We start from the raw sequence: 22,647 nt of genomic DNA, 5'->3' as shown, positions 1-22,647 counted from the left end.
CATAACGTCGCGGCCGACGTCCCCTCCATGTATCTCTATGGGAGAGGTGAAGATGCAGCGTTTGTGCTTCCGCACCTCTCATAGAGCTGTATGGGGGGGGGTCATGGCAATGCCTGGACCCCATACAGGAGATTGCGGGGGGTCCCAGCAGTCGGACCCCCCCCCCCCCCCACGATCAGACACTTATCCCCCGCAGATCTCCTACAGAGGAGATCTCCAGGATAGACAAACATGTCCCCCATACTAAGGATAGGGGATAAGTGTCAGATCGGAGGGGGTCCGACCACTGGAACTCCCAGAAACCTCCAGTATGGGGCCCCGGCTCCACCGCAGCATGAAGCAATGGCCGCCACATCTCCTTAATGTGTCTCTATGGGAGAGCCGGAGCGCTGCACCAATGGATCTCCAGCGTACCCATAGAGATACATGGAGGGGACGTGGCGGCCATTGCCTCGTGCTATGGTGGACACGCTCCATTTAGAAGGAAAGTCCGGGCCCCCAACAGTCAGGCCCCTCCCCCAATATGACACTTGCCCCCACCCTTAGGATAGGGTATATGTTTTTCTATCCCAGAGTCCTCCCTTAACGCACCAATCGGAAGACAGTTTATGCAAAGCAGCTCTCATACTATCTACTACATCCTATGTTTTACTCCAACTAGATGTCTTGGAAACTGACTGGGAATGTATGCCAAGCCAGAAAACTCTCCAAAAGGAAAGAATACCCATCTGTAGACAGCGGTTTATTTAGAACAGAGTTGGGTGCTGGTCGGCTAGTGAGAGATCTCTGTCTTTGCATACATTCCCTGTCAGTTTCCAAGACACCTTGTTAGAGTGAATCACTGAGGAGAAAGCTGCCTAGAAAAAGTGTTATAACAGCTGATTTGCATATCATTTGTTTAAGAGGCATTAATGGCCTAGAAGTCTCCACACCTCTTTAGGACACTCTCAGTCCCCCCAATAAATGGCTCCCACTAGCCAGCCAGCACCCTGCTCTGTATGGATGAGGGGCAAAACCCCAAAACAGCTGTATGGGGAGAACTGTGGCTTAGCATACATTCCCAGTCAGTTTCCAAGACATGGAGTAAAACACTGACTTCTAGAGGATAGTTCTGGTCTTAGGGGTCAGGGATTTGATTCCCTAAGGGACCATGTCAGTGATGGGGGCAGTATCGCTCCCTGGGGATCAACCTATCGCCGCAGACTTTGCCGTCCCAGTCTTGATGGGTGGATCTTCCCTGAAGGTGACCTCTGGATCTCACTACTGATAATGGCCCATTAGGGGGAGGGGCGCAGGAGACCTTGGACCAGGGTGACCAAGCCGGAATTTCCAGGGATGGCTTCAACTTTTGGGGCACAATCCACATCTTGGGCTGTGAGAGCCTCCTGCCCCGTTGGTCAGACTTGGACCCCCCCCCATGAAGAGGTCCTGGTCCCCCCAGAGTCTTCTCGCCCCTTTACACGTATTGGTGATCGATTCGCCTTGAACCCATAACACCAAATATTACAGAAGAAACAAACGTAAACTTAAAGGGGTACTCCGATCCAAAGGACAGGGGATAAGATGTCTAGGGGCGGAGTACCCCTTAAAAAAAGGAGATCTCTTTTTATAGAAGCAGTAACGTCCAATTGTCATCTCCTCGGTCCTTCTCTAGGGAGAGGAGGGGCATCTGCTCCTTAAAGGGGTACTCCTCTGGAAAACATTTTTTTTTTTTATCAACTTGTGCAAGTTAAACAGATTTGTAAATTATTTCTATTTAAAAATCTTAATCCTTCCAATACTTATCAGCTGATGTACAGTATGTTCTAGAGGAAGTCCTTTTTTGGGGGGGAGGATTTCCTTTCTGTATAACCACAGTGCTCTCTGCTGACACCTCTGTCCATGTCAGGAACTGTCCAGAGCAGGAGAGGTTTGCATTGGGGATTTACTCCCGACAGAGGTGTCAGCAGAGAGCACTGTGGTCCGACAGAAAGGAAATTCAAAAAGAAAAGAACTTCCTGTGGAGCATACAGCAGCTGACAAGCACTGGAAGGGTTAAGATTTTTAAATAGAAATAATTTACAATTGTTTAACTTTCTGGTACCAGTTGATTTACAAAAAAAATAAATTATATATATATTCCAGCGGCGTATCCCTTTAAAGGGGAACTCTATAGAAACTAAACCCATAGCCTTTTTTTCCCCATCTTACCAACCTATTTGTCAGCCAATGGCTGTCCGGGCATGCTGGAAGTTGTAGTTTTGCAACATCTGGAGTTCCGCAGGTTGAAGACCACTGGTCTAAATATCATTTATTTGCTATATAGAGCAGTTTCCCCTCTACGGTTGTCACCTACACGAAGGGAGTTAAGAAAAGACATCATCCAGCCAGCCACTGTCTCTGTCCAGATCCCTCTCTGAAAGCAGCCCCCACCCTCCTGAGAGACACAGACCTGCACTGATAAGTCATGCTCAGAAGTGTGTACAGCCTTATCCAATCACATGCTGAATCTCTTTGCTCACAGAACCGGAGGGGCTGCTCTCAGAGAGGGAGCTGGGTGCAGCCTCAGCCAATCATACACTGTATCTCTCTTCTCACAGGAGGGTGGGGGCTGCTCTGAAAGAGGGAGCTGGATGGCAGTGAGTAGAGATGAGAGAACTTACAGTGATTCGATTCGTCACGAACCTCTCGGCTCGGCGTTTGCTGACTTTATCCTGTATAAATTAGTTCATCTTTCAGGTTCTCCGGAAAGGTGGATACAGTCCTAGGAGAGTCTCCAGGCACCAGAGCACCTGAAAGATGAACTAATTTATACAGGATAAAGTCAGTAAACGCCGAGCCGAGAAGTTAGTGACGAATCGAATCACTGGAAGTTCTCTCATCTCTAGCAGTGACTGCTGGGAAATGTTTCAATCTGCAGAGGATGGAAAAGAATAGAGGAGACAACAGGGGCCACAGGAGCTTTGTATATCAGGCAGGAGGATTTACAGGGAACATATCCAGGTAGCGTGGGGGCTTTGGAGATTATATACACACACACAGACACACATACTTCCTGGAGCACCCCTTTAAGGTTCCCATTTCGTGTCCTGAAGCGTCGCTCTCGTCACACGTGCGGCCGCGGGGCCCCAGATCTCAGGTAAGTGTAACCAGACAGGACCAGGCTTTATAAATATTTGCTTTATTACTAAGATAGTGAAGTCTTATCCCATCTGAACGATAAATAATCTGCTGTACAGTCGCCATTTCTTTACAAATACAAGTCAATGGTGAAGGCTGGTGACTCCGCCCCCTACTGCGCATCAGGTGACTGGTCCCCAGCAAAAATGATAGACGCCAACCCCCAGCGCATCACATTGTATTTCCGTGTGATGGTAAAATGGATTCTATAAGGCTCTGTTCTCACCCGTGCGTTAGACACCTCAGTCACAGGTCCGGTCATGGTCGCACAGTGCTGCGTGTGCCGTATCCGTCCTGGGAGTTCAGGTGACAGCACAATGTTTCCCTCAAATATTTGCAAAACTGAAACCCCCAGCATGCCCAGACAGCAAAAAGGTTGCTGAGATGAGAGGGAAGCCTTGATTTACCTTTCAGGGACAGTGTTGATCCTCTGGAGGAGGCAGGCAGGCCCTTGTCATTTTGCAATAGCTGGAGGCACCCTGCTTGGGAAACACTGGCATAGACTTACTAACAAAGTCCATGCCGCCTGCTCTTACAAAACTACAACTCCCAGCATGGCCGGACAGCCATCGGGAGCCATGCTGGGAGTTGCAGTTTTGCAACAGCTGGAGGGGAGCAGTTTGAAGACCACTGAACTAAGGGTTGAGATGAGAGAGACGCCTTGATTTATATTTCAGTGACAGTGGGGATCCTCTGGAGGAGGCAGACAGGCTGCTAGAGTTGTAGTTTTGTAACAGCACAGAACGATGCGGCGACAGCCGACGCTCCATCAATCCTGACCAAATCTAATCCTATAGTCGCATCTACTCCGGGGACGTCCAGGAAATAGTATAAAACAACCGTAACATATCTGCTCAGCCCCTCCCCCCCCCCCGAAACAATAATGTGGCGTATACGTGACCTCATTATATGATACGTAATCGCAGGCGCCGCTTATCATTTCAGAAGAATAAAAAGACTGGCGGAGGATTTATAGCATTTCCTGTCACGTCTTCACCATCCGGAAGCTTCTTTATAAGGGACCACACGGCCCGTCCATCCTGGGGACCCAACGACTTCTCACTGGCCGGGTGGTTGGGCGCGGCTGACTGACTCAGGGTTCGGGCAGCATGAAAGTGACAACAAGTCCTTTTAATGTGGAACCTCAAAAATGGAAACTATGGACCAGATTAGGACAAATCCCCCCAAAATGTCACTAATCTGGGGTCAAACGCGTAAGAACGAGCCTGAAAGCGTTCGTCTGCTGCTCCGGCGGCGGAGACTCCTCCCCCATAATGTTGTAGCCCCCGAGACCCACGTGATCAGACAGATTCCCGGTACTCGCAGAGCCCATATAGGTCATTCCGGGGGCTGTCTGATCATGTGACTCTCGGGGTACAGGGGGAAGTGTCTCGTGCCGCCGGAGCAGCAAACTAACGCTTTAATATAAAACCCTCTGCGGGACTATAACATTACACGGGAGACCCCTGGAGAAAGTTATGGTATATACCAGTGTTTCCTAACTGGTGTGTCTCCAGCTGTTGAAAAACTACAACTCCCAGCATGCCCAGACAGCTGAACATCCGTCTGCCTCATCCAGAGGATCCATCCTGTCCCTGAAAGGTAAATTAAGGCTTCCCTCATCTTTTTGTGCGGTGGTCTTCAAACTCTAGCACTCCTGGAGTTGCAAAACTACAACTTCCAGCATGCCCGGAAAAGCCGTTTGCTGTCCGGGCATGCTGGGAGTTATAGTTTAGCAACAGCTGGAGGCACCCTGGTTAGGAAACTGCCATATTAGTAAAAATCTGCAATATGTTATATTAGTGGAATCATCATGCATGGAGGCGGGGGAAATGTTTGGGGGGGAAATCCCTTCCTAGTCGGCTGTTCACAAACTGAATCTTTCACAAAATCCTAAGGAAACGGCAGAAATAATGGAACAGAATTATCTGGAGTGACGGAGCGGGAGACGCCCCTTTACATCTCCTCGCCCTTTTCGTCTCCTCGCCCCTTTACGTCTCCTCGCCCTTTACGTCTCCTCGCCCTTTACATCTCCTCGCCCTTTACATCTCCTCGCCCTTTACATCTTCTCGCCCCTTTACATCTTCTCGCCCTTTACATCTTCTCGCCCTTTACATCTTCTCGCCCCTTTACATCTTCTCGCCCTTTACATCTTCTCGCCCTTTATATCTCCTCGCCCCTTTATATCTTCTCGCCCTTTACATCTTCTCGCCCTTTACATCTTCTCGCCCTTTATATCTCCTCGCCCTTTACATCTCCTCGCCCTTTACATCTCCTCGCCCTTTACATCTCCTCGCCCTTTACATCTTCTCGCCCTTTACATCTTCTCGCCCCTTTACATCTTCTCGCCCTTTACATCTTCTCGCCCTTTACATCTCCTCGCCCTTTACATCTTCTCGCCCTTTACATCTTCTCGCCCTTTATATCTTTTCGCCCTTTACATCTTCTCGCCCCTTTATATCTTCTCGCCCTTTACATCTTCTCGCCCTTTATATCTTCTCGCCCCTTTGAATAAAAACAACTGCAAGAAAACGCAGCGTGTGAACAGAGCGCCGGCAGTCACTGTACGGAACCATTAAGTGCATTTAATACTGACAGAAAAAAACATGGCGGCCACATGTCCTGCAGCTGTGTGGTGTAGAGACGCAATACCGCACACAACAAGGACAGAGGGGGGCGCCGTTACAGAACACATTCTATGGATAGGGATCGGTCTGCGCCAAAGAGCGACCGCTCAGAACTGAAATAAGGCACAAGGGCTGGGAACCGGGCGAACACCTACTCGACTCTTTTGCGCGTCTATAGGAACAAGCCGGACGCATGGCCAGAACCATAAAGGAGACCCCCGACCCCTCACTCAACATTCATTAGAGCCGAACCAATAATTTTATAACAATGGCAACAACGTAACAAAAAAAGACAGAACAATACTGAGTATAACATGGAACACATGACGGCTGAACATTGGCGCAAATACGGCCGTACTGTCCACCGCAATACTTTATAGGGTTAATTAAAAGGGATATCTAGGATTAGAAAACAGAACTTATTAAAGAAAGAAGAAAAAAAAAAAAAAACAGCGCCCCCTCATGCTGAGGTTGTGTGCAGTATTGCAGCTCAGTTCCATTGAAGTGAATGGAGCCACATTGTAATACCGCACACAACCTGAGGATAGGAGGGCGCTGTTTTTTTTATTTGGAGCTCTATTTTTCCAATCATGGATAACGCCTTTAACCATCTATATAGAAGGATTATTAAGGAATAATAAAACAAAACAGCGCCCCCTCTGTGTTCAGGTCGTGTGCAGTATTACAATTCGGCTAAATTTACTTTAATGGAACTAAGCTGCAATACCGCACACAACCTGAGGACATAAGGGGGCGCTGTTTTTGTAATCCTGGAAACCCCTGGATGGAAGAGTCATCCTATGCGTCGGCCTCCTCTTCTAGCAGCCGAAATGGCGCAAGACATTTTGATTAATAGAAATGAAACCGTGGACCCCAAATTCTGCTGCGTTTATGAGGACGGGGTCCCCCCCCCCCCCTGGCACCGCATACACCGACCTGAGGGGGGCAGCACCCAGCTCATAAATACAGCAGACTGGCATAGGACTTGCATCAAAATGTTGCAAAACTACAACTCCCAGCATGCCTGGTCCAGCCATCTGAGTATGCTGGGTAGTGTAGTTTTGCAACGGCTGGAGAGCTACAGCAGCAATCTCTAACTGTGGGCCTCCACCTGCTGCAAAACTACAACTCCCAGCATGCCCGGACAGCCAAAGGCTGGTGAGAGGAAAGTCTTGATTTACCTTTCAGGGACAGTGCGGATCCTCTGGAGGTGGGGACTTGTAGTTTTGCAACAGCTGGAGGTGCCTTAGTTGGAAGACACTGGCATAGACTTATTAATACAAGCATAGTCCATGCCTCCAGCTGTTGCAAAACTACAACTCCCAGCATGTCCGGACAGCCGTTGGCTGTACGGGCATGCTGGGAGTTGTAGTTTTGCAGCATCTGGGAGGGTCCACAGTTTGGTGACCACTGTAGTAAAGTATAAAACAAACAGCTGAACACTTATTAGGGGTTTAAAGGGGTCCTCCGATAGCAACTTCCTTGGTCCTGAAAACCTCCCTTGTAGTCAATGGCGGCGCCATCCTCGCGCTTTAACCGCCCGGATTTGCTGGTTTTATGAAGATGGGAGCAAAACGCAACCGGAAGCCAAACAGTCCAGTGAAGGATGAAATGTAAAGAAAAACTTGCAATGGAATCCATCAGTACGACGGCGAGGCGGCGGCGCAACGCAAAAAAAACGGAATCTTCAGTCCCCGGAATGTGGTGCGGAACCTGAACAATACCTGGAACATGGATACAAATTATCCTTTAGCTTCTTCCTTCTCCGACAGAAGATCATGTGACCAGGTGTCTGGGCGCGGCCGCCATAGTAATATACAAGGCGTTCGTTACAGAGAGGAAACGTTCCGACAGTTTTATGGTTCCCTCAGCGGAAACGTCTGAAACACTAAAAGCGAGAAAATGACCCTGTCCGGGGTCCGTGTGAAATCGTGACACTAAATGTGCAAAAACCGCGCTGCCTGGCAGCGGCGTCCACGTGGAGGCACTGGTATCCGCAGCAACAGGGGCCAAGATGGATTCTTGTAACCGCATCGGCCTCTGTCTACGAGCGTCCTGGAGGTTAAAGTCTGTTATCTCCGCTCAGACGCGTCTTCCGAGGGACCCTGTAAGGAACAGAAAGTGAGGGCGCAAGTGGAAGCAAAATGTACCGGGATTAGAAAAACAGCGCTACCCCTGTGCTCAGGCTGTGTGGGGTATTACAGCTTGGTAACAATGAAGGTAATGGAGCTAAGTTGTAATACCACAAACAACCTGAGGACAGGGGGGGCGGCATAAAATCCCTGGAGGACAGATCACACAGGCTGGAGATAGAGAGGAGAGCAGATACAAGGCAGTCTACAGGGGGAATCGTATAGGATGTGTACAGGTATAGAGAGGAGAGCAGATACAAGGCAGTCTACAGGGAGAACCATATATGATGTATACAGGTATAGAGAGGAGAGCAGATACAAGGCAGTCTACAGGGAGAACCATATATGATGTGTACAGGTATAGAGAGGAGAGCATATACAAGGCAGTCTACAGGGGGATCATATAGGATGTGTACAGGTATCGAGAGGAGAGCAGATACAAGGCAGTCTACAGGGGGAATCATATAGGATGTGTACAGGTATAGAGAGGAGAGCAGATACAAGGCAGTCTACAGGGGGAATCGTATAGGATGTGTACAGGTATAGAGAGGAGAGCAGATACAAGGCAGTCTACAGGGAGAACCATATATGATGTATACAGGTATAGAGAGGAGAGCAGATACAAGGCAGTCTACAGGGAGAACCATATATGATGTGTACAGGTATAGAGAGGAGAGCAGATACAAGGCAGTCTACAGGGGGATCATATAGGATGTGTACAGGTATCGAGAGGAGAGCAGATACAAGGCAGTCTACAGGGGGAATCATATAGGATGTGTACAGGTATAGAGAGGAGAGCAGATACAAGGCAGTCTACAGGGAGAACCATATATGATGTGTACAGGTATATAGAGGAAAGCAGATACAAGGCAGTCTACAGGGAGAACCATATATGATGTGTACAGGTATAGAGAGGAGAGCAGATACAAGGCAGTCTACAGGGGGAATCATATAGGATGTGTACAGGTATAGAGAGGAGAGCAGATACAAGGCAGTCTACAGGGGGATCATATAGGATGTGTACAGGTATAGAGAGGAGAGCAGATACAAGGCAGTCTACAAGGGGAATCATATAGGATGTGTACAGGTATAGAGAGGCGAGCAGATACAAGGCAGTCTACAGGGGGATCATATAGGATGTGTACAAGTATATAGAAGAGAGCAGATACAAGGCAGTCTACAAGGGGAATCATATAGGATGTGTACAGGTATATAGAGGAGAGCAGATACAAGGCAGTCTACAGGGGGATCATATAAGATGTGTACAGGCATAGAGAGGAGAGCAGATACAAGGCATTCTACAGGGAGAACCATATAGGATGTGTACAGGTATAGAGAAGAGAGCAGATACAAGGCAGTCTATAGGGGGAATCATATAGGATGTGTACAGGTATATAGAGAGGAGATCAGATACAAGGCAGTCTACAGGGGAATCATACAGGATGTGTACAGGTGTATTGAGGAGAGCAGATACAAGGCAGTCTATAGGGGGAATCATATAGGATGTGTACAGGTATAGAGAGGAGAGTAGATACAAGGCAGTCTACAGGGGAATCATATAGGATGTGTACAGGTATAGAGAGGAGAGCAGATACAAGGCAGTCTACAGGGAGAATCATATAGGATGTGTACAGGTATAGAGAGGAGAGGAGATACAAGGCAGTCTACAGGGGGAATCATTTAGGATGTGTTAAGGTAAATAGAGGAGAGCATATACAAGGCAGTCTACAGGGAGAATCATATAGGATGTGTACAGGTATAGAGAGGAGAGCAGATACAAAGCAGTCTACAGGGGGAATCATATAGGATGTGTACAGGTATAGAGGAGAGAAAATACAAGGCAGTCTACAGGGGGAATCATATAGGATGTGTACAGGTATAGAGAGGAGAGCAGATACAAGGCAGTCTACAGGGGGATCATATAGGATGTGTACAGGTATATAGAGAGGAGATAAAAAGTAGTCTACAGGGAGGATCATAGCATGTGTACAGGTATAGAGAGGAGAGCAGATACAAGGCAGTCTACAGGGAACATCATATAGGATGTGTACAGGTGTATTGAGGAGAGCAGATACAAGGCAGTCTATAGGGGGAATCATATAGGATGTGTACAGGTATAGAGAGGAGAGTAGATACAAGGCAGTCTACAGGGGAATCATATAGGATCTGTACAGGTATAGAGAGGAGAGCAGATACAAGGCAGTCTACAGGGAGAATCATATAGGATGTGTACATGTATAGAGAGGAGAGCAGATACAAGGCAGTCTACAGGGGGAATCATATAGGATGTGTACAGGTATATAGAGGAGAGCAGATACAAGGCAGTCTACAGGGAGAATCATATAGGATGTGTACAGGTATAGAGAGGAGAGCAGATACAAGGTAGTCTACAGGGGAATCATATAGGATGTGTACAGGTATAGAAAGGAGAGTAGATACAAGGCAGTCTACAGGGAGAATCATATAGGATGTGTACAGGTATAGAGAGGAGAGCAGATACAAGGCAGTCTACAGGGAGAATCATATAGGATGTGTACAGGTATAGAGAGGAGAGCAGATACAAGGCAGTCTACAGGGAGAATCATATAGGATGTGTACAGGTATAGAGAGGAGAGCAGATACAAGGTAGTCTACAGGGGAATCATATAGGATGTGTACAGGTATAGAAAGGAGAGTAGATACAAGGCAGTCTACAGGGAGAATCATATAGGATGTGTACAGGTATAGAGAGGAGAGAAAATACAAGGCAGTCTACAGGGAGAATCATATAGGATGTGTACAGGTATAGAGAGGAGAGCAGATACAAGGCAGTCTACAGGGGGATCATATAGGATGTGTACAGGTATAGAGAGGAGAGGAGATACAAGGCAGTAGTCTACAGGGGGAATCATTTAGGATGTGTTAAGGTAAATAGAGGAGAGCATATACAAGGCAGTCTACAGGGAGAATCATATAGGATGTGTACAGGTATAGAGAGGAGAGCAGATACAAGGCAGTCTACAGGGGGAATCATATAGGATGTGTACAGGTATAGAGAGGGGAGAAAATACAAGGCAGTCTACAGGGGGAATCATATAGAATGTGTACAGGTATAGAGAGGAGAGCAGATACAAGGCAGTCTACAGGGGGATCATATAGGATGTGTACAGGTATAGAGAGGAGAGGAGATACAAGGCAGTAGTCTACAGGGGGAATCATTTAGGATGTGTTAAGGTAAATAGAGGAGAGCATATACAAGGCAGTCTACAGGGAGAATCATATAGGATGTGTACAGGTATAGAGAGGAGAGAAAATACAAGGCAGTCTACAGGGGGAATCATATAGGATGTGTACAGGTATAGAGAGAGCAGATACAAGGCAGTCTACAGGGGGATCATATAGGATGTGTACAGGTATAGAGAGGAGAGGAGATACAAGGCAGTAGTCTACAGGGGGAATCATTTAGGATGTGTTAAGGTAAATAGAGGAGAGCAGATACAAGGCAGTCTACAGGGAGAATCATATAGGATGTGTACAGGTATAGAGAGGAGAGCAGATACAAGGCAGTCTACAGGGGGAATCATATAGGATGTGTACAGGTAAATAGAGGAGAGCAGATACAAGGCAGTCTATAGGGGGAATCATATAGGATGTGTACAGGTATAGAGAGGAGAGCAGATACAAGGCAGTCTACAAGGAGAATCATATAGGATGTGAACAGGTATAGAGAGGAGAGCAGATACAAGGCAGTCTGCAGGGGTAATCATATAGGATGTGTACAGGTATATAGAGAGGAGAGCAGATACAAGGCAATCTACAGGGGGAATCATATAGGATGTGTACAGGTATATTGAGAGCAGATACAAGGCAGTCTACAGGGAGAATCATATAGGATGTATGCAGGTATAGAGAGGAGAGCAGATACAAGGCTGTCTACAGGGGGAATCATATAGGATGTGTACAGGTATAGAGAGGAGAGCAGATACAAGGCAGTAGTCTACAGGGGGAATCATATAGGATGTGTACAGGTAAATAGAGGAGAGCAGATACAAGGCAGTCTATAGGGGGAATCATATAGGATGTGTACAGGTATAGAGAGGAGAGCAGATACAAGGCAGTCTACAAGGAGAATCATATAGGATGTGAACAGGTATAGAGAGGAGAGCAGATACAAGGCAGTCTGCAGGGGTAATCATATAGGATGTGTACAGGTATATAGAGAGGAGAGCAGATACAAGGCAATCTACAGGGGGAATAATATAGGATGTGTACAGGTATATAGAGAGGAGAGCAGATACAAGGCAGTCTACAGGGGGAATCATATAGGATGTGTACAGGTATATAGAGAGGAGAGCAGATACAAGGCAGTCTACAGGGGGAATCATATAGGATGTGTACAGGTATAGAGAGGAGAGCAAATACAAGGCAGTAGTCTACAGGGGGAATCATATAGGATGTGTACAGGTAAATAGAGGAGAGCAGATACAAGGCAGTCTACAGGGAGAATCATATAGGATGTGTACAGGTATAGAGAGGAGAGCAGGTACAAGGCAGTCTACAGGGAGAATCATATAGGATGTGTACAGGTATAGAGAGGAGAGCAGATACAAGGCAGTCTACAGGGAGAATCATATAGGATGTGTACAGGTATAGAGAGGAGAGTAGATACAAGGCAGTCTACAGGGAGAATCATATAGGATGTGTAAAGGTGTATAGAGAGGAGAGCAGATACAAGGCAGTCTACAGGGGGAATCATATAGGATGTGTACAGGTATAGAGAGGAGAGCAGATACAAGGGGAATCATATAGGATGTGTACAGGTATAGAGAGGAGAGCAGATACAAGGCAGTCTACACGGGGAATCATATAGGATGTGTACAGGTATAGAGAGGAGAGCAGATACAAGGCAGTAGTCTACAGGGGGAATCATATAGGATGTGTACAGGTAAATAGAGGAGAGCAGATACAAGGCAGTCTATAGGGGGAATCATATAGGATGTGTACAGGTATAGAGAGGAGAGCAGATACAAGGCAGTCTACAAGGAGAATCATATAGGATGTGAACAGGTATAGAGAGGAGAGCAGATACAAGGCAGTCTGCAGGGGTAATCATATAGGATGTGTACAGGTATATAGAGAGGAGAGCAGATACAAGGCAATCTACAGGGGGAATAATATAGGATGTGTACAGGTATATAGAGAGGAGAGCAGATACAAGGCAGTCTACAGGGGGAATCATATAGGATGTGTACAGGTATATAGAGAGGAGAGCAGATACAAGGCAGTCTACAGGGGGAATCATATAGGATGTGTACAGGTAAATAGAGGAGAGCAGATACAAGGCAGTCTACAGGGAGAATCATATAGGATGTGTACAGGTATATTGAGAGAAGATACAAGGCAGTCTACAGGGAGAATCATATAGGATGTATGCAGGTATAGAGAGGAGAGCACATACAAGGCAGTCTACAGGGGGAATCATATAGGATGTGTACAGGTATAGAGAGGAGAGCAAATACAAGGCAGTAGTCTACAGGGGGAATCATATAGGATGTGTACAGGTAAATAGAGGAGAGCAGATACAAGGCAGTCTACAGGGAGAATCATATAGGATGTGTACAGGTATAGAGAGGAGAGCAGATACAAGGCAGTCTACAGGGAGAATCATATAGGATGTGTGCAGGTATAGAGAGGAGAGCAGATACAAGGCAGTCTACAGGGAGAATCATATAGGATGTGTACAGGTATAGAGAGGAGAGTAGATACAAGGCAGTCTACAGGGAGAATCATATAGGATGTGTAAAGGTGTATAGAGAGGAGAGCAGATACAAGGCAGTCTACAGGGGGAATCATATAGGATGTGTACAGGTATAGAGAGGAGAGCAGATACAAGGGGAATCATATAGGATGTGTACAGGTATAGAGAGGAGAGCAGATACAAGGCAGTCTACAAGGGGAATCATATAGGATGTGTACAGGTATATAGAGAAGAGATAAAAGGTAGTGTACAGGGAGAATCATAGCATGTGTACAGGTATAGAGAGGAGAGCAGATACAAGGAAGTCTACAGGGAGCATCATATAGGATGTGTACAGGTGTATTGAGGAGAGCAGATACAAGGCAGTCTATAGGGGGAATCATATAGGATGTGTACAGGTATATAGAGGAGAGCAGATACAAGGCAGTCTACAGGGGGAATCATATAGGATGTGTACAGGTATATAGAGAGGAGAGCAGATACAAGGCTGTCTGCAGGGGTAATCATATAGGATGTGTACAGGTATATAGAGAGGAGAGCAGATACAAGGCAATCTACAGGGGGAATCATATAGGATGTGTACAGGTATATAGAGAGGAGAGCAGATACAAGGCAGTCTACAGGGGGAATCATATAGGATGTGTACAGGTATATAGAGAGGAGAGCAGATACAAGGCAGTCTACAGGGGGATCATATAGGATGTGTACAGGTATAGAGAAGAGAGCAGATACAAGGCAGTCTACAGGGAGAATCATATAGGATGTGTACAGGTATAGAGAGGAGAGCAGATACAAGGCAGTCTACAGGGGGATCATATAGGATGTGTACAGGTATAGGGGGAAATAGCTCACACAGCAAAGGCAGAGGCTGAAATAGAGAAATTAAGCAAAATCTCTAATAAAGACCTATGGATATTCCCCCCAATACTTTTTGCAGGTGTCCATGGCCTTTACACCCTCTAACGAACAGCTTTGTATTTACCTCTTGTCTCTATCTAAACCATCTGTAAATTCTTGAGGGATTCGGAAATCATCCATCTGGTGCGCAGCATATCGAGAAGAATCAACGAAGCCCTCGCGCAGCCTCCCGGAGGAATCACTGACGCGCTCCCGGGGTGCAGAGGCCCCGTTCAGCTCACCATTCTCCTGCTAAGATATAATAGTAACATGAGGTGGTCACTACAGAAGACCCTGCCAGGACTAAAGTAAGTGCCCCCCCTCACAGCTTCTTACCTTACTGGAGTAGATGTCTAACCGGATGAGAAGTGACGCCAGCTCCAGGTCCTCTGAGTAATTGTTCTTCAGGGGGACGGCTCTGAAACCTGCAACAAGGACAAACATGACGCCCTCCAGGATATACCATTAGGCGCCCCTGCTGTATAGTATCTGTATACCATCTATATACCATCACTATCTATATAACATCTCCGTTATTACTGCACCTGTTTTCAGCCCGCGGACCACAAAGGACGCCTGGGCCAGAAAGTTCTGATCACTGAACATGTCTTCTTCATAGACCACAAACCGCAGGAAGGCGAACTCTGGATTGGCGATAAGAAACTGGAAGGGCTTCTGGGGCCAGACGGGGTTCAGACCATTGTCCACTGCCGGGAAAACCAAAGAGACCATGAGAGAAAATACAACAATAAACAATATTACAAATAAACTAGGCGCGTGTCATGTGAGCAAACTGCATAGAACAATAGTACAACCAAATACAAGAAACTATGTAATATATCTTATTAGAGAAAAATGTTTCTTTCCTCTGTTATAAAACATCCCTCTTACTCCTCCTGGGGGCGATTTCCAAACAAGTAATATAAGTCTATGGAGGAGGGAGCACCAGACAAGTAATATAAGTCTATGGAGGGGGAAGGAGGGAGCTTCAGCCAAGTAATATAAGTCTATGGAGGGGGAAGGAGGGAGCTCCAGATAAGTAATATAAGTCTATGGAGGCGGGAGCTCCAGACAAGTAATACAAGTCTATGGAGGCGGGAGCTCCAGACAAGTAATACAAGTCTATGGCAGAGGGAGCTCCAGATAAGTAATATAAGTCTATGGAGGAGGAAGAAGGAAGCTCCAGACAAGTAATACAAGTCTATGGAGGAGGAAGGAGGGATCTCCAGATAAGTCTATGGAGGAGGGAGCTCCAGACAAGTAATACAAGTCTATGGAGGAGGGAGCTCCAGACAAGTAATATAAGTCTATGGAGGAGGGAGGAGGGAGCTCCAGACAAGTAATACAAGTCTATGGAGGGGGGAGGAGGGAGCTCCAGATAAGTAATACAAGTCTATGGAGGAGGGAGCTCCAGACAAGTAATATAAGTCTATGGAGGGGGAGGAGGGAGCTCCAGACAAGTAATACAAGTCTATGGAGGGGGAAGGAGGGAGCTCCAGATAAAATGATGCTACAGCCGAGCATGCTGGGATTTGTAGTTCTGCAATATTTTGAAGTCCACGGCACCAGCTCGGCACGTCTTACCTACTATCTCTGTTTTGACTTTGGCATTGTCATATTCTGCCCCACAAACTTCCACCTCAACAAAGGGGCACACGATCCCTCGGCCGTTTTTGGGTAAATGTCTTGCACCCAGGATCTGTGAACGAGAAGGAAGTCATGACAGTCCTGACCGGCCGCGGCCCATGTGTTACATATATATGGTAGAGTCCGGCTGCGACCAATGTGTTACATATATATGGTAGAGTCCGGCTGCGGCCAATGTGTTATATACGGTAGAGTCCGGCCGCGGCCAATGTGTTACATATATATGGTAGAGTCTGGCCGCGGCCAATGTGTTACATATATATGGTAGAGTCTGGCCGCGGCCAATGTGTTATATACGGTAGAGTCCGGCCGCGGCCCACGTGTTCTATATATACGGTAGAGTCCGGCCGCGGCCCACGTGTTATATATATATACGGTAGAGTCCGGCCGCGGCCCACGTGTTATATACGGTAGAGTTGGTCCCAGCCTCCATTACCTCCACACAGATGATGATCGGCTCGATGTGAACGGAACATTTGTCAAACGGGTCGAACATTTCTTCTCTCATGCTGCTCGGCTGAAACACGTAACCGCAGCGGCCGCCGGACTGGAACAGAGCCTGGTTCATCTGCATGGGCTTGTCTGAGGGATAGAAGATGGAGAAATTAGGACAATAAGACTTCGGGCCCCAGGACACCGGATGATCGGCCCCACAGGTTATAGGGCAAACTGGATTGTCAGCTGATCGCATTGTTTTTACAATTGTTCCTAAGCCCAATAGAGAGGGAACCCCCGGGCCGCAGCATCATTTTATTCGCCAGCGGTTCCACACCGGAGAGTCACAACCCACCAGGGGTGCCGCAGCGTTCCAGTGGGGAAGATGGCGATTGGATCCATTAGGATACCTGTGGCACAGCATGAACTCCAGCCTCTAGTGACACTGCCTAAGGCCACTAGAGGGCAGAAGAATCTCTTCCTCAGGTATATGCACAGAGTGATGTCATCGTGTCCACCTACCTCCAGAGAAGGGTCCACCTACCTCCGGGGAAGGGCCCACCTACCTCCGGGGAAGGGCCCACCTACCTTCGGGGAAGAGCCCACCTACCTCCGGGGAAGAGCCCACCTACCTCCGGGGAAGGGCCCACCTACCTCCAGGGAAGGGTCCCCCTACCTCCAGGGGGGGTCCTACATACTATATATGGGGGGGGGGGGGGGGGGGGGGGGGCGCTCAACCAAGTACAAGAATCAGATAAGGTAAAAATAAAATAAAAAGTTACCTGGTGTCTGGAAGTTGAGCGCCACCAACTGGCTGCCACATATCCACATGTTCAATGGGTCGTAGTTGGAGGAATCCAAGCGTTGGCCTTTGGGGTATATACGGGAGAGCTGCCGCCGATTGTACTGCAGGAACTTCTTGCCCTTCTGCTTGTTCACATACTTCTCCGCTTTGGTTTCGGGGAATGAGGACATGTCCCGGTAACACGCCCGCTCCGTGCCGATCTCTGGGGGGGACAGAACATACCCAGGACGTCACAGAGGATCCACTATCCTCCCACCATAACCAGACCGCCCAATATCCTCCCACCATAACCAGGATCCGCCCAATATCCTCCCACCATAACCAGACCACCATGATGTCACCGAGGATCCCCCGAATATCCTCCCACCATAACCAGACCGCCATGATGTCACCAAGGACCCACCCAATATCCTCCCACCATAACCAGACCGCCCAATATCCTCCCACCATAACCAGGATCCGCCCAATATCCTCCCACCATGACCAGACCACCATGATGTCACCGAGGATCCCCCGAATATCCTCCCACCATAACCAGACCGCCATGATGTCACCAAGGACCCACTCAATATCCTACCACCATAACCAGACCGCCCAATATCCTCCCACCATAACCAGGATCCGCCCAATATCCTCCCACCATAACCAGACCACCATGATGTCACCGAGGATCCCCCGAATATCCTCCCACCATAACCAGACCCCCACGATGTCAACGAGGATCTTCCCAATATCCTCCCACCATAACCAGACCGGCATGATGTCACCAAGGATCCTCCCAATATCCTCCCACCATAACCAGACCACCATGATGTCACCGAGGATCCGCCCAATATCCTCCCACCATAACCAGACCACCATGATGTCACCGAGGATCCCCCGAATATCCTCCCACCATAACCAGACCGCCATGATGTCACCAAGGACCCACCCAATATTCTCCCACCATAACCAGACCGCCATGATGTCACCGAGGATCCGCCCAATATCCTCGCACCATAACCAGACCGCTATGTCGTCACCGAGGATCCTCCCAATATCCTCCCACCATAACCTGACCACCATGATGTCACCGAGGACCCACCCACCATAACCAGACCGCCATGATGTCACCAAGGACCCACCCACCATAACCAGACCGTCATGATGTCACCGAGGACCCACCCACCATAACCAGACCGCCATGATGTCACCGAGGATCCACCCAATATCCTCCCACCATAACCAGACCGTCATGATGTCATCGAGGATCCGCCCAATATCCTCCCACCATAACCAGACCGCCATGATGTCACCGAGGATCCGCCCAATATCCTCCCACCATAACCAGACCACCATGATGTCATTGAGGACCCACCCACCATAACCAGACCGCCATGATGTCACCGAGGATCCGCCCAATATCCTCGCACCATAACCAGACCGCCATGTCGTCACCGAGGATCCTCCCAATATCCTCCCACCATAACCTGACCACCATGATGTCACCGAGGACCCACCCACCATAACCAGACCGACATGATGTCACCAAGGACCCACCCACCATAACCAGACCGTCATGATGTCACCGAGGACCCACCCACCATAACCAGACCGCCATGATGTCACCGAGGATCCACCCAATATCCTCCCACCATAACCAGACCGTCATGATGTCATCGAGGATTCGCCCAATATCCTCCCACCATAACCAGACCGCCATGATGTCACCGAGGATCCGCCCAATATCCTCCCACCATAACCAGACCACCATGATGTCATTGAGGACCCACCCACCATAACCAGACAGCCATGTTGTCACCGAGGACCCACCCACCATAACCAGACCGCCATGATGTCACCGAGGATCCACTCACCATAACCAGACCGCCATGATGTCACCAAGGATCCACCCACCATAACCAGACCGCCATCATGTCACCGAGGATCCACCCACCATAACCAGAACGCCATGATGTCACCGAGGACCCACCCACCATAACCAGACCGTCATGATGTCACCGAGGACCCACCCACCATAACCAGACTGCCGTGATGTCACCGAGGACCCACCCACCATAACCAGGATCCGCCCAATATCCTCCCACCATAACCAGACCCCCACGATGTCACCGAGGATCTTCCCAATATCCTCCCACCATAACCAGACAGGCATGATGTCACCGAGGATCCGCCCAATATGCTCCCACCATAACCAGACCACCATGATGTCACCGAGGATCCCCCGAATATCCTCCCACCATAACCAGACCGCCATGATGTCACCAAGGACCCACCCAATATTCTCCCACCATAACCAGACCGCCATGATGTCACCGAGGATCCGCCCAATATCCTCGCACCATAACCAGACCGCCATGTCGTCACCGAGGATCCTCCCACCATAACCTGACCACCATGATGTCACGGAGGACCCACCCAATATTCTCCCACCATAACCAGACCGCCATGATGTCACCAAGGACCCACCCACCATAACCAGACCGTCATGATGTCACCGAGGACCCACCCACCATAACCAGACCGCCATGATGTCACCGAGGATCCACCCAATATCCTCCCACCATAACCAGACCGTCATTATGTCATCGAGGATCCGCCCAATATCCTCCCACCATAACCAGACCACCATGATGTCATCGAGGACCCACCCACCATAACCAGACAGCCATGTTGTCACCGAGGACCCACCCACCATAACCAGACCGCCATGATGTCACCGAGGATCCACTCACCATAACCAGACCGCCATGATGTCACCAAGGATCCACCCACCATAACCAGACCGCCATCATGTCACCGAGGATCCACCCACCATAACCAGAACGCCATGATGTCACCGAGGATCCACCCACCATAACCAGACCACCATGATGTCACCAAGGATCCACCCACCATAACCAGACTGCCATGTTGTCACCGAGGATCCACCCACCATAACCAGACCACCATGATGTCACCAAGGATCCACCCACCATAACCAGACCGCCATCATGTCACCGAGGATCCACCCACCATAACCAGAACGCCATGATGTCACCAAGGATCCACCCACCATAACCAGACCGCCATGATGTCACCAAGGATCCACCCACCATAACCAGACCGCCATGATGTCACCGAGGATCCACCCACCATAACTAGACCGCCATGATGTCACCGAGGACCCACCATAACCAGATAGCCATGATGTCACCGAGGACCCACCCACCATAACCAGACAGCCATGATGTCACCGAGGATCCACCCACCATAAGCAGACCGTCATGATGTCACTGAGGACCCACCCACTATAACCAGACCGCCGTGATGTCACCGAGGACCCACCCACTATAACCAGACCACCGTGATGTCACTGAGGACCCACCCACTATAACCAGACCGCCGTGATGTCACTGAGGACCCACCCACCATAACCAGATAGCCATGATGTCACCGAGGACCCACCCACCATAACCAGACCGCCGTGATGTCACCGAGGACCCACCCACCATAACCAGACCGCCATGATGTCACCGAGGACCCACCCACCATAACCAGACCGCCGTGATGTCACCGAGGACCCACCCACCATAACCAGACCGCCATGATGTCACTGAGGACGCACCCACTAAAACCAGACCGCCGTGATGTCACTGAGGACCCACCCACCATAACCAGATAGCCATGATGTCACCGAGGACCCACCCACCATAACCAGACAGCCATGATGTCACCGAGGACCCACCCACCATAACCAGACAGCCATGATGTCACCGAGGATCCACCCACAACCAGACCGCCATGATGTCACCAAGAATCCACCCACCATAACCAGACCGTCATGATGTCACCAAGGATCCACCCACCATAACCAGACCGACATGATATCACCGAGGACCCACCCACCATAACCAGACCGCCATGATGTCACCGAGGATCCACCCACCAAAACCAGACCGTCATGATGTCACCAAGGATCCACCCACCATAACCAGACCGTCATGATGTCACCGAGGATCCACCCACCAAAACCAGACCGTCATGATGTCACCAAGGATCCACCCACCATAACCAGACCGCCATGATGTCACCGAGGATCCACCCATCATAACCAGACCACCATGATGTCACCGAGGACCCACCCACTATAACCAGACCGCCGTGATGTCACCGAGGACCCACCCACCATAACCAGACCGCCATGATGTCACCAAGGATCCACCCACCATAACCAGACCGCCATGATGTCACCGAGGACCCACCCACCATAACCAGACCGTCATGATGTCACCGAGGATCCACCCACCATAACCAGACCGCCATGATGTCACCGAGGACCCACCCACCATAACCAGACCGCCATGATGTCACCGAGGACCCACCCACCATAACCAGACCGCCGTGATGTCACCGAGGACCCACCCACCATAACCAGACCGCCATGATGTCACTGAGGACGCACCCACTAAAACCAGACCGCCGTGATGTCACTGAGGACCCACCCACCATAACCAGATAGCCATGATGTCACCGAGGACCCACCCACCATAACCAGACAGCCATGATGTCACCGAGGACCCACCCACCATAACCAGACAGCCATGATGTCACCGAGGATCCACCCACCATAACCAGACCGCCATGATGTCACCAAGGATCCACCCACCATAACCAGACCGTCATGATGTCACCAAGGATCCACCCACCATAACCAGACCGACATGATATCACCGAGGACCCACCCACCATAACCAGACCGCCATGATGTCACCGAGGATCCACCCACCAAAACCAGACCGTCATGATGTCACCAAGGATCCACCCACCATAACCAGACCGTCATGATGTCACCGAGGATCCACCCACCATAACCAGACCGCCATGATGTCACCGAGGACCCACCCACCATAACCAGACCGACATGATATCACCGAGGACCCACCCACCATAACCAGACCGCCATGATGTCACCGAGGATCCACCCACCAAAACCAGACCGTCATGATGTCACCAAGGATCCACCCACCATAACCAGACTGCCATGATGTCACCGAGGATCCACCCATCATAACCAGACCACCATGATGTCACCGAGGACCCACCCACTATAACCAGACCGCCGTGATGTCACCGAGGACCCACCCACCATAACCAGACCGCCATGATGTCACCAAGGATCCACCCACCATAACCAGACCGCCATGATGTCACCGAGGACCCACCCAC

At 49.3% G+C, this 22,647-nt stretch overlaps 1 protein-coding gene across 1 annotated transcript in view; it reads right to left on the bottom strand.

The window, feature by feature from the left end:
* Positions 1-6,830: 6,830 nt before the first annotated feature.
* PLCG1 (phospholipase C gamma 1) overlaps positions 6,831-22,647 on the bottom strand; it is a gene marked incomplete in the record, with an annotated part of 93,941 nt that continues 78,124 nt past the window's right edge. The window contains 7 exon segments of the mRNA XM_056547648.1: positions 6,831-7,891; positions 14,638-14,804; positions 14,889-14,977; positions 15,098-15,259; positions 16,137-16,251; positions 16,636-16,781; positions 17,417-17,641. Of these exon segments, the coding sequence (XP_056403623.1) occupies positions 7,849-7,891; positions 14,638-14,804; positions 14,889-14,977; positions 15,098-15,259; positions 16,137-16,251; positions 16,636-16,781; positions 17,417-17,641 (947 nt within the window).

The sequence above is a fragment of the Hyla sarda genome, chromosome 12 (assembly GCF_029499605.1).
Source record: "Hyla sarda isolate aHylSar1 chromosome 12, aHylSar1.hap1, whole genome shotgun sequence".
Classification (NCBI taxonomy): Eukaryota; Metazoa; Chordata; class Amphibia; order Anura; family Hylidae; genus Hyla; species Hyla sarda.
The sequence above is the reverse complement of the archived record's forward strand: the minus strand, read 5'-3'. Positions and strand labels throughout refer to the sequence as shown.